At 39.5% G+C, this 13641-nt stretch overlaps 3 protein-coding genes across 5 annotated transcripts in view, besides 1 other annotated feature; 2 read left to right on the top strand and 1 right to left on the bottom strand.

Annotated features, from left to right (window-relative positions):
- CG32700 (uncharacterized protein) overlaps positions 1-10365 on the top strand; it is a 48013-nt gene extending 37648 nt beyond the window's left edge. Inside the window, exons 2-4 of one of the 2 annotated variants that reach the window (NM_167192.2) lie at positions 2527-3031; positions 5929-7020; positions 8164-10365. In NM_167192.2, the coding sequence (NP_727345.1) occupies positions 2559-3031; positions 5929-6112 (657 nt within the window). In that variant the 5' untranslated portion in view covers positions 2527-2558 and the 3' untranslated portion in view covers positions 6113-7020; positions 8164-10365. Of the gene's footprint in view, positions 1-2526; positions 3032-5928; positions 7021-8163 lie in introns of those variants that run through there. The other variant, NM_167191.2, reaches the window with a different exon arrangement.
- On the bottom strand, positions 1029-1667 carry CG34028 (uncharacterized protein; the record flags this gene model as incomplete). The annotated part of the gene is made up of 2 exons (NM_001038749.1): positions 1029-1514; positions 1584-1667. 2 exons carry the CDS (start codon positions 1665-1667, stop codon positions 1029-1031), a joined length of 570 nt encoding a protein of 189 aa, NP_001033838.1.
- Positions 3560-4998: a mobile genetic element.
- A 2696-nt stretch (positions 10366-13061) lies between the features above and the next one.
- The window catches only part of mgl (Megalin), a 141634-nt gene continuing 141054 nt past the window's right edge, over positions 13062-13641 (top strand). The window contains exon 1 of one of the 2 annotated variants that reach the window (NM_001298124.1): positions 13062-13317. The gene's annotated coding sequence lies outside the window, so the exon portion shown is untranslated. The remainder of the gene's footprint in view (positions 13318-13641) is intronic. The other variant, NM_001103454.3, reaches the window with a different exon arrangement.

Raw genomic sequence — 13641 nt, 5'->3', positions numbered from 1 at the left:
CCATGAATTTTGCGATAAAGAAATCAGGCAATTTTTCAACTTCCAAACAAGTCGACTTGTCAGTATCTCTCAAGGACTCATCTCTCGTCCTTGAGTCGACGAATTAAGCCGGCGTCTTGTTGCCTACACACGAATCGGATTCCTTTTTCCCTTTTGTGATGCCGATGGTCCTAATGCTTAATAACAATTTCATTTACATTTTCGGCACATTGCGTCGCATCGGCTTTTGGGCCACGTGGCGTATGCGCAATGTCCCGATGCCGAAAGGTATTTATTCCTTCGCATTTTATTTTTGTTTCATTTTTGGTTGGCATCCATTGTTTTTGCGACCTAGAAAGGGTTTTACTTATATATGTGTATGTACATTTTGTATTATTGTTTTTGCGCTACCTCACAGCCTCCATTATGAATTCAATTCAATTAATTGAGACATTTTCGTTTTGGCAAGTCTCTTTTTTTTTTTTGTAATTTCGTTTCGCTGCGGGATTTGCTCCGCCCGCTGACCACGCCCCCCCCCCCCCCCGTGGGGATATATATATTCGCTTTGTCCTGACGCCCCCGCAATTTCCGGTACGCTTGGTGGCACTGCAACGCAATTATAATGCACAAAGGCTAATTAAAGCGCAAACGGGGGAATAAAGTTGAACAATGTACGAGTATTGGTTCTCGGATTTGCGGTAAAAATACAAGCTAACAATGTCGCATTTTTTTTTTGGGTTTTAATTGTAATTTGTTTGCTTGATACAGTGTACTTTAATTACCAATAGGGACTGTACTGCACAAGTGTCAATTGTGTCACAAAATTGCAGTTTCTTAATGGGCGGCAATGTCAGGGTGTCCATTAACTTTCATGGACTTTTTTTTTTTTTTTTATAGGCTTTTACCAATACCATTTATGCAGCAGAGTAAATATTAGTTTATCTTAATTGCTTGATACACCTTTAAAGTAAATAAAATAACAGAAAATACGTAAGTGATAATGCGAATTAGGATGCATTAAGCAAGATTTTAGCCAATTGTATTGCAACTCAGAACGTTTTCTGCGTCACTTCGACGAGTGCCTCGAAAAAGAGCTCGATCATACCGAAGGATTGCATTTCGAATTTATAAATGCCATCGGGCAGATATGTGGGAAATCCATCGGGGCTCAATAGACACTTGTTGTACGTAAATGTCTGTGCTCTAATTAGTTCGATTTTGTCCTTGAATTGCGGAAAATTTGAACAATTTGCCGCTGATGACATAACGATATCCTTGTAGAATGTATTCATCGTATGGTAGACTACTGTACGCGGCACCGAATATGGCTCGAGTTTATAGGTTGCTCCACCATCATTGCTCCGATAGATATTAACCTCGCCCTCAAGATCCTGTGGAATGTCCACGTTGAAATACAAATAACCACTCATCGTATATTCGCCGCGACCTTCGCGTTCCAAATGCGTTTCACCACCGGCCAACGATTCATTATTGGTCGCCATTCGGGTCGATCTGATGCGATATGTCCACGTTTGCTATTTTTAATGGATTTAGTTTTTATAAACGAAATCTCTTTTCAAATTGAACTAGCGAAGCATGCTCACTTTACTTCGAATGGATCCACCCATTATCGAATCGCAGCACATCACAAGTATGAGTAATGGTGGCATTCGCAATTTGCTGCCCATTGTTGGTTGGTTTTTTTGTCTGCTCGAAATCTATTTAAACTCAATTTATATTTATATGAATGTTTTGTGACTAATTCGCTACAGATTTCCGGTTCAACAAAAAAAAAAAAAAAAAAAAAAGAGCGTTAACACATTTAAATTCAGTAGATAGCAATTATTTAAACATTACCCGCCCATGTCGCGCATTAATCGCGATTAATCAATTTGAAAACGTTTGTAAATGCTTGTATTTATTTAATTAAAAGCGAAACACCAAAAGAGATTATATTAAAGGAAAAAGCGAACAATATAAACCGATCAACTGCATGTCTCGCTTAATATTTTAATACATGTATTAATAATGCAATACCACAATTCATAACTACCGGCCGACCCAGGGATATATCAATAATCCAGTTCAGAGCTTTATGGAGTGACAAATTGATTCGATGTTTATTCGACACTTTCAATGTTTTTCATTTTATTTGCCATTTGCCATTTCTTTTAAGTCTTTAGGTCGCATTTTCATACCACATTTGCCACCATCATCATCAGCATTGCAAATGAATTTACACAACGCCTTCGTGGACAATTCAACAATCAAAGTAAACAAAAGTTGGCGCCGCAAAAATCAAGCTCAGCTGTGGCAAACTTTTGCAGTTGATACAAAATTTTTGCTAACCGAATTTGATTGTTCGAAAGTTGCCGCCTGTGCACAGTGACCGCAAAATGTCAACAGCACTTTTTTGCTTTTAAGCTGCACGAACAAAAACAATCGAGTAGGTCATGCAAATGGGAATTTCATTGGGAACTGTGATAACAATGTCAATGGACATTGACAATAGTCAAATAATATCTATTTCATTTTGAACAATTGCAGAGTAAGCAAAGTAATTGAAGCAGCCAGAAAAAATGCGTCGCTCCTCGTTCACGCCCGTCTTCAACTTGAGCACCCAGGAGCCGCTGATCGTGGTGGAGGAATCGCACACCGCCGAGGATGGTGATGACTTGGAGGGTGCCGCCGGTGGATGTGATCCCACTGCGGCCGGGACACGCCGTTCCAACAGCGATGACTCCGAACCGGACTCGCCGGTGAATCCCTATCTGCTTTGCCCATTTCCCGATATGCAACAGCGACGCAAGCATTCGCTGCCATCGCTTCAAATTACCGAGGGCATCACCGCCAGTCAGGTGCGTCGATTGTCGGAGGTGGGCGGCGAGACTGGCGGGCTCAGTCCCAAGGAGGTCGAGTTTCTGGCCACGCTCTCGCAGAAGGCCAATCCGACGGCCGGTGGACGTAGGCACTCGGTGGTCACCATATCGGCGGTGCCGCCAACGCTTTTCGGACGCAATCGCCGCGAGTCCATTTCCGGTGTATCCTTCAGGTAAGAACGATTCGCCATTAGCTATTAACCATTGGCCGGCGGAAGTGCGCGGGCTGCGCGCAGCAGGACACGCAACCGCAGGACCTTTGTTAATCAGTACACTGAAGAAAAGTATACAGAAAATGGAAAAAGAGAAAGAAAATTGTGTCAAGTAGAAGTAGATAGCTAGAAGCCATGCATTTTACCATATTAATAGAATTTATCTTAGCTTGAAAATAATGATTTAAAGTTTGAGTCTCGATCATATTTTAAGCATAAATTAATGATTTTTCTCTCTGTGCACATTTGGATGGATCTCTTGCCCTTTTGCTATCTGCGACTCTATGTACCGGGCCTAATTGAATTGCGCCGCCGGCTATTTCCAAGCATTTCTGCTGTGACAGCAACATTTTGATACCCTAATGGGCGTGGGGGCGGCTTTGCAGGAAGTGGGCGTGGCCAGGGCATGGAATAGCCAGAGGGCATAATGAGATTGTCATAAACTGCGACCGTACGATGAGGCCAAATAATGAGTATTTTTTTTTTTTTTTTTTTTTTTTTTACGATTACGATGATGTTTTTATTATTTGATCAACGCACTGTTACCCATGCGGCAACTTAATTTGATCTGCTTAAATTATTTTATTTTACAATGTGTCTTGGTTACTTAAGACTAACAGATTTTTAATCCTAAAAATGATAGGGAGAATTATAATAGTTGATATAACATAGTAATTATTATTTATTTGATTATTCTAATGAATTTTAAAACTAAGACTTTCTAGGTCAAAACCAGGTTAGGGAGGTCATGAGGGTGGTGTCGCTTGAGTCTTCTTTTGACTCTAGTCCGAGGGTCAGCATTGACCACAGCTGCAGTTCCTAGCTTCCTTGCTAGGCTGTTGGGGTGTACATTAAGCCTTTCCATATATTTTTGGGCGATGTTCTGGAGCTTGTCTCCTAATTTGGGCACCTTGAGGTCGCGTTCGATGTCTCTTGTTCTCATATACCAAGGAGCCCCCGAAATTCTTCTTAAGGTCTTCGCCTGTAAGATCCGGATCTTATTAAGGTGACTCTTCGCAGCAATGCCGTATACCTGCAGGCCGTAGAACAGGCAGGGGGCCAATATGGACTTGTAAATATTGACCTTGCAGCCAAGCGACAGTTTGTTGCGTGGTGCAATGAGCCAAGACATCCGAGCAACCTTGGTCCTGAACGCTTGCTGAATATTTGTGATGTGCCTGCTGAAGGTGAGCTTCCTATCGAGGGTAATACCAAGGTATTTATAAGCCTGATGGTGTCTGATCAGTCTCCCATTCAGACTGACACCCGGACAGCTACCTGTTCGGTTGGCGAACGTCACATTGGCACACTTCTCGGCGTTGATGCGCACATTCCAGTTCTCAGCCCATTGCTGGAATGCATCCAGGTATTCCTGTAGACCAGAAGTGGCAGCCAGGATACTTTTACTTTTCGTGAGCACAGCAGTATCGTCAGCGTAGGTGGCTATGAGCACATCTTCTTCGTCTACCTCTGTGACTGGTGTGTGAGTAGGCATGTCCGAAGCAAAAACTGAGTATAGGGTTGGGCCAAGAACGCTTCCTTGAGGAACTCCAGCTGCAATTGGCTTGATTGATGATTTGTACCCATCAACAGAGACGTGGAATGTGCGTTCTTCCAGGAAACTTTTAACAACCAAATATAGCTGCGGCGGGAACAGCCTCTTCGCTTTGTACAGGAGCCCAGGGTGCCAGACTCTGTCAAATGCCTGTTGAATATCAAGAAAGGCACCTACTGCATACTCCTTGTTTTCCATAGCTTCCAGAGCAAAGTTCACTACTCTATGTAGTTGCTCAGGAGTACCGTGCTGCAACCGGAAGCCAAACTGAAATTTGGGAATCGCTTTGGTAACATCCTTGCATGTGAGCAGCCTGTTTAGGATCAGCCTCTCCATAATTTTACCCAGAGATGGGAGTAAGCTGATGGGCCTGCAAATAATGAGTATAGCAATCAATGCGTTAGAAGATGCAATAAAATCCTAAGCATTTCGAAAAGTTTGTAGCATACTTTTTGGGGCATCATACTCAAGCGAATTTATTAGCTGAATAATTATGGTAGATAAGATATACAGTAAAAGTTATTCGATAAAATGTCTTAAGCTTCTTACGCATTAATTATTATTGATTAATGTGGGCTTTATATTTGAACAATTTATCACAGATCGATTTTATTGCATAGGTTTAATTTTAAATCTTTTTTCTATAACTCAGAGCAACTTCTAACCGACTTGGCTGGCACAAAATCTACTGCCATTTCGACCACATTCACTTTGCTTTTGCCCCTGACTTTGTGCAAGTTTGGTGTGGTGGTCATTTAAATTGCATTCCACCCATCTTGGCTAGCCAAACTCCTAAAATCCCCCACCTCCACCGTGCCACAATTTTTCCCGTGTCGCGTGTCCATTAAACGACCAACGCACTTTACGATTCCAAGTTGGCGGCTGTAGATGAGCGGCCTCGGGTCGTGGAATTTCCAAGGGGTGTGGTGCACGGGAAGGAGCGCCAACGGGGCGTATAATTTATGCTAAAGTGATAACCGCACAACCATCAACCACTTACTATCGGTTCACATGAATGTGAATGTGGAAATAGTCATGGTAGTAAAATAAAAATTGTAACAGCCTCAGCTAAAATGCCAAATTGTTACGCTTTCTGCAATATCTGCAATACCTAAACAAAAAAAGGTAAATTAGGATTAGACCAGAAGGGATATAAATAAAAAATACACAAAGGAAAAAACCTTTAAAGCAAGTTAATATTACACATTATTAATTATATAAAATTAATATAATTTCAGAAAAATACTACAATAAATAAATTTTTTTAAATGATTTTTAAGAATTAAATTTAATTTTTTTGCAGTGGCAGTCGCCGTGGCAGCGTCATCGCCGGACCGCCATTAACCGATCACCGCGGCAGCGTGCACAACTTGCAGCTGGACATCATGGATGGCATCGTCCAGCAGCGGAAGACGCGCAGCGGAAGCGGCGTCTGGACAGCGCCCGTTCTGCAGGAGGCCGATAGCAATGTGCCCGTGCAGACATAAGCAGCTGAAGGACACGCACGATAGCAAGGGGGGAAAAGGACGAAAAATGGACGAATGTGGAGAAGGATGGATGGATGAATGGATGGCTGGATGGTTGGATGGGGATTTCTTCGACAGATGGACGGATGAATTCGGTTGGACACTGGGCAATACAAACAACCAAATGCCTGGAAACTCCGAACCAACTCGAACTGCAACTGGACCTTTATTAACATTTCGTGCTTTCCACCCGACAAAGGAAAAAAAAAACACACCCCTCACACTCTGCCCCCCTACGATTTTCCACCGGGAAATTGCTTTTCGCGGCTGCCGCATAAAGCAAACAAACAAACCACAAAAACCGCATGAAACAAAAAAAAGAAAAAAAAATCGCATGGAAAATGGCAAAGAATGGTAGGTGGAAACTGAAGATAAAAAAACGAAATACACACAGAAAAAAAAAGAACAGGAAAATATAAAACTTCGAAAATGAAAAACTGCAGTTAAACAAAGAGCGAGATGACAAGACCAATTTAAGATGAAAAGAATGGGCGGAAAACGCGAAAAGGCGGACAAATAAAGCAAAACGAACGTGAAAGAGAACCAAAAAAAAAAACCAACTGAGAAAAACACATCGTGACCATTTTGATTGCCAGCAATTTTGGTTAACACCTGTGCCATGTGCCATGTGCCACGCCCACAACTGTCGCCCGCTCCCCAAAGACACATCGCCCACAATTACGACTTAAAAATGGACACATCCTCCCTATGCAAGGACAATTGCAAATAATATTTAATTGGTGTGTTAAGGACGAAAGGACAACAGGAAACCAAAGATAGCGCAACACTCGATACCCATCCTCGAAATAATTAAAATTCCCAAGTGGTCAAAAAAAAAAAAAAAAAAAAACAGAACAACTACCCAAAACGTAAGTGGTATTTCACTGAATTTCTGTCTCAATTCACTTTCATTTTACCCACAATTCGCTTGGTTTTGTGTACATTTTTTCAGTTATATACGTTCTTTCGAAATTCGCCATAATTTGTGGCACAAATTATTCAAAATCCTTGTGAAAATGGGGTCCTTTAATTGCAGACATACGAAGTGCTCGTGTGAAACCTAAGTTGTGCTAAAATTATAGTTTCGCCCAGTTTTATGTTTACATTTTTCGTTTTTTTTTTTTGTCGTATTTGTAACATTTTATTTTTGACATTTGTCAATGGGCTGTGTGCATTTTTAATAATCCCACTGCCGGGCAGCTAAACATAAAAACACACACACACAGAACCTACGCACATAATGAAATGCAGCTTTGGCTCAAGGACACTAAAGTGAGAGGGGGTGGGTGTGGAGGAAAATGGGGGCCAAGGACGCTGCAAGGCTATTTGCCGCATAACCCTGAACCCAGCATCTTTCTAATGCGGCCAACGTGGCGTATGAGTAATATTCCGCAGCAAACAACTGCACCATTGCCAATGCCATGGAGCAAGGATCATCTTCCTCGTGTTTTTAATGGCTTGTCCATGCCCCCCATTGGCCACGCCCACCCTGCAGTCCGCTCAATAAGGCTAATTTAATGTGGGCATCGTTTAATTGAAACGCGTGTTAGTTTGCATTCCCATCCTGGCCACTTGGCCGGCGCCCCGGCAAACTAATTATAGAAAATCAAAATGCAATTGCCATTGCCAACTGAATTGCGTTAAGCTAACTGCCGGCGGCCATTTGATTTGCAAAATGTGCGGGACAAACAAACATCGCTTGGTCCTCGCTAAGCACCATGATCATAATCATGTAGGGCAAAATTAATGGTCTGAAATAACCGAGTGTCCTTTAGTGGAGTGAGCACAGTTTCTGACAGCTGGCCGTAAATTATTAACGATTTATATCTGCAATTAACTTGGTGGCCAGATTTTAGATTCTATCATTTAAATGGTTTAAATTATTTTACTAGACCATGATGAATTGAAACACTTGCCACTTTTGATTTGCAATTATAAGTTTTTAGATTTTTAAAAATATTTTTTCCTAAATGAAATCACCTAAGATAATAAAATCTACTTTCTCTCCACAGGTTCCATTATCAATCGATTTCAAGTGAACACGCAACTCAATGTAATCAGTTTATAAAATAAAACAAAAAAACACATGAAATTAAATCAATATATTGTATATTCAGGAATTGATATATTAGTGAATAACTAGCGAGAACGAAAAAAGTGGAAAAAGAGCGACTTAAAAAATAACTATTTACTTAGGACCTAGTTACTCCTCATTTTTTTTTTTTTTTGGATGTTGTGTAGAACCGTCGTGAACCACCGCATGAAAGAAAACCACCAAAATGAAAACTAACTAATATATATATGTACAATCCCACAGACTATTTACCTATAGAACAGAATCCAATGCAATTAGAAAGTGGAAATCCTCAGGTGCTTTTCGAACTAGCTCGTTTTTCCATTTACCAGTTACCATTTAACCCTGATTGATTCAATCAACCAGCGCAATCAAAATTGAAAAGAATTGACAAATATACCATGGTACCTAAAAACAAAAATCAAGCAAAAAAAACCAAGCAACATTAAAACATTAGTGAAAACTAACTAAACAATGAAAATGAAATCTAGGCTAAGAGCAAAACGATTTATCGCCAAACCAGCAATAAAACGATGTGGAAATTCAACTATTTTTGAACTGGGCTGGCTGCTTGCCCAGCCCAGCAGGTCAGCCAGCCTTTAGTTCGAGTAGACCAGGCCCGAAATCCAATAACCCCAATTAATAATAATAATACTACTACATACATGACGAACAACTTGAGAATTTGATGATTTCTTCAATTTTATTTCGGCTTTTGTGTGTGTGTGGCATGTAACGTAGTGCAATTCGATGAAATCGAATATTTGGAAAAACTGTCTCGTTTAAAAATCATCTGAAAGTATTCATTCATATTTTGCAAACAGTACTTGTTCCTTCTTTTTTTTAGTGCACATATAATTGGTTTTTTAAATTTGCTAATATTGCACAATTTGTTTTATTTTCTTCTCTATAAAATTATAGGAAAAATGTAATTAATTTAGGTTTATATTTACAAAAGATTTGGGTATTATTTTTGCACCCTTGATTAAAAATGGAAATATGAATTGAAGAGATCGCCGCACTCTCAAGTCGTTGAAGTTTTCTTTTATATAAGTCTCGATGTTGTTGTTTCTCATAGAGTGTACACATAAACATAGGATATATGTCCTCGTCATAAATATATTTAGAATGTACATAACAAAATACTCGAATATTTAATTTACTCTCTGTGTTCCTCTATTCGAACCGGAAACGAGTTTGCGTCTTCTTAGCACTCCAGGAAAATGAAGGAAAATGCCCCAATTTTCAATATGAAATGGGTGGAGAATTAAAGAGACCCGTAACTAAAAATTTCCCTTTCCTCTAATTTGACCTGAGCAAAATGTCGCTGGACGACGAAGGAAAAATACAAAAGATGTGTGTAAAACAAAACTAGAGAATTTTTTTATTATTAAACATAGTCAAGGATAATCAACACGAGATGATGGAGAATTTGGATGATGATGGCAAAAATGATGATGAGAATGCAAGGATGTAAAAGATATATTTATAGAAATGAGCTATATGTATACATAATGACAGATTGATTATATGATTATATAGTAACTTATTGTCACAACGCAAGAGCAATCAATGTTTAACTTTATTAAATGTTACAAAGAGTTTTAAATATTAAATATACTTAATGAAATATATACAGATATACCTATATATTGCAGATTATATTCTATACATATAATTTGTAGGTGAAGCTGAGATGAAAATGAATAAAAAATACTAGTCGTACTCGTAGTTCGCCATTATGTTTGCCAAAAATCGGAGATAAATGTAAGAAAAGTTGTGTCAGCCATTGCAGAAATTCGAGGGAAATTATTGTATTTAGCAAAAGGTTTTCCAGAATCTCATAAAACTCCATTTGTAAATCTATTGTACCCGCCAAATAAATAATCGTGAACCACAATCCTTATATTCAAAATAAGCAAACCACAAAAGAAGAAATTTTGGAAAGGCACGGTTTGAAAAAAAAAACCGGGCTGGCACTCTTTCTAATTTTTTTTTTGTTAGCATTTATTTCAAAATCGTTATTTCTTGTGTCTTAGCAATAATAATATAATTAAAATGTGTGTGTCGCTCTGTAACTGTCTCTATTGTGTTTGAGATTACTCGTATCTTATAATGAATATTATTACTAAACTAAAGCAAAAGTAACAAAAAAAAAGAAAAGAAAAGTAAGAAAGCAAAAACGCAGGAGACGCGGAATGGAATCCACAACAGAAATTAAAATTACTAATTAAAACGATTACTTACAGTAGACTTAAGAATACAATGATTAAATAAAGAAAACGATTTCCTTACATTAACATTGGTGTAACATTTTTCGGAAAAGCTCTTTTGGCTTAACAGAAGTTGTTGAAGGAAATAGAAAAGCTTTTAACGGTCACTTTCCCAAGTCACAGTAACACTGCTTTCTGCAAAAGCTTAAAGCTTAAAAGTGTTAGCTTTTTGAAGCTGTTAAAAGTCGATATTATAGGTTTATTTTGGCTTAAACCAATAAACCAGAGTGAAATGCTGGCTAAAAGCTGTGGTCGTTTAAGCTTTATTTTTAAACGGATTTCCGTTTTTTTTGCTAAGCAAAGGTTATTTTTCCCCTGGGTTACGTGGAAAATAGCTTGTTGAAAAAATATAACATCAGTTAACCAACTTGTGTCGTGTTAACGTGTCAAACTTTTCCAATTACTCACATGCACTTGGGCTCACCCAAATAATTTACCTTATATCATATCCGTTGCATCCAGTTACATATCCGGAACAATAGTTAAACCAATTTCGAGATTAACAACACGATTAGTACGTATAGTTAATATCTACGTGGTTTCTGATTATTCAATAAATAACTTAGGAAATGTTATGGTTGGTGGGGAATTTCTTGAAATAAAAACTTTATTATTTTTGATATAATATTTAAACATATTTTGATGTATTGGCTTAAGTTAATAAGTTCGCATATAATTTGTGTAAGCCAGTCATTTATTTGAATTGCGATCAAGTGTGCAACCTTGGCGCACTGCCCCCCACTCGAGAACATGCTCTACGGCTGTTTAAACTTTGGAGATGGTTAATAAATTTATTTTGTTTATTTTCGGCCGGGTCACGCTTTCCCCAAATGACCCTCGTCATAAAACGCGCGAGAATCTCTGGGTAAATATAAATATAAGAATTGCACGCTTTGGTTTTTGTGCATGAAAAGTTTACTTCGCATTTCGGTTTCGGCCAATTGTTTTTCTTGGCCCTATCACCTTTCACTGCGAAATATGTCTAAACGAGAATGTTTTGTGAATCCATTAAGACGCAATAGAGAATTTTCCTATAGCTCGTAGAGCGTTCGGTGATGTCTCCGCAGCACTGGATTGGAAATGTATATATCTTTCTACTTGGCCACCTGATAGGCGAAACAGCTTTTCCCCTTCGAAAATCTCAAATTGTTCAATTCCGCTTCCAAGAATGCGGAACGGCCAGCAGGCGGTCAGGCAAAAGTTTTTAGGAGCCGAAACAGCTGTTCATTTGGCTGGTGACTGACTTGCTCTGCAATTAAAGCGATTTTTTTCGCGGAAGAAGGCCCTATTCGAATAGTTTGGATACACTCGAATTCTTGGGAGTAAATATTGAAGAACTTCTTCAAAATTCTCCTGCTCAGTTCTAAAACCAAAACAATGGGATTTACTTAGGTTCCGTTTCATATGTGTGTGAGTGTAAGCTTGTACTTGAGAACAAGTGCGTTTATTTTTAGCCGAGTATTGAATTAATTTTCGTACGGACTTGTAAAGGAGCTTACATTATTTTCGTAGAGCAACCTGGCAACCTGTTGAAGGGGCTTGCAACTCGAACCGCGTTCGCTGCCAGCATCGAGCACGTTGCACGTGGCAAGCAGCAATTGTGTGTTTACTCAATATTCTCGGCGTGCCGCAGATTGTGCCTTCCAGAAAGCAAAATAAACAAATAAAAGTTCCATGAAAAGGTATCATTTGTCAAGCGACAGCCGACAAATGAATACACATATGCATGTATGTATGTATGTATGTATGTCCTATGTACCCAACGACTTAGCGGCTTAAGTAGCTGCTCTAAATAATAAATTCAATTGTAATCAGAATCGTTTATGTAAATATTCAAATCGTCAATTTACCCGGACAGAGAGTGAGATAGAGAGAGTGTAAGAGTGTGACGTGGGGGGGGGGGGGGGTGGAATTGTCCTCCAATAATCCGCGAGGCAAGCAAAAGTCTGGGAGGGGGGGGGGTGGCAGGTGTAGATAAGCACCCCATTAAGACAACAATAAGCTCAACAAGTTGTTCTGGAAAACTGTCAATTAGAACCACCAACACGCACTGTGGCAGCAACAATTGTTCGAATGAAAACACAACATGCTGCATGTTGCACGCTCGAACATAGCCTTGCCATGGAATCGATGTTGCATCAGAGGTGTAGATGGGGGCTATTAGGAATTGCAGCGTAACTAAATAGTATTAGAACTTAAACGCAGAGCAGAGAACAAAGAAATGTGCACTCCGAAGCTGCGGAGTTCTCAAATAAAATGAAGCTAGCATTTTAGTAGAACTATTACTTGCTATTAAGTATGTACAATAATCTCAATAATAAGAACTAAATAATAATAATGAATTGGTTTGATGATGAAGCAAGCTCCTTGGGCAGTCATGAGCATACCAATGCAATTCTTTCGCTCTCGAAAGCGGCGCCTCTGTTTGAAGTCGCACTGCCTGTGAGTAGCGGCTGCAACGCAACATGTTCGATGGTTCGATGGTTCGAAGGTTCGATGCCTTCGGTTTTGGTTGGGCGGCGAGTGGGCTGCGCTAGCATCCGCTGGTCAGTCGCTCGCGGAGCGTCGTCGTGAACGGTCAGCCAGCGCGGCTAATAAGTAACCAACTGTAGTGACAGTGCGATAGTGACTCTGATCCGAACCCGAATCCCAGGCCCACAACAGATACGTCCAGCGTGTGGGCAGCCAGAACAGAGTGACAAGAATATCGGAGCCGACAACAACAGTAAACTGAAAGATAGAAAGAAAGAAAGAAAGGCCAACCTGCCGATTAAATTCCAATTGAGTGTTACGAGTTTTTTTTTCGAGTGAGTGCGGCGGTAAATATTTCGATCTTCTTCCCTTTTTTTTTTTTTTGCTGTGCCACCAACAGAAACCGAAAAATGCAAAAATTAAAAACCAATCAGTGAAAATCGCCAAAATTGCCAAAATATCAAATAGAAAAATATGGAAAATAGTTGAATCGAAGAAACGCAGACCGCAAAAATTTATAGAAAGAAAACAAACACACAACACACACACAAAGAAAAAACAAAAGGGGCAGACAGAAAGAAAGCGCTTTTATTATTTTATTTAACGATTTTTCTTCTTGCAATTTTTATTTTGCACACTTTGTTGTTGGGTCAGTCAGTTGGCGGCTTTCG

This window comes from Drosophila melanogaster, chromosome X (assembly GCF_000001215.4).
Source record: "Drosophila melanogaster chromosome X".
Taxonomy (NCBI): Eukaryota; Metazoa; Arthropoda; class Insecta; order Diptera; family Drosophilidae; genus Drosophila; species Drosophila melanogaster.
This window is presented reverse-complemented; position numbering and strand designations above follow the sequence as displayed.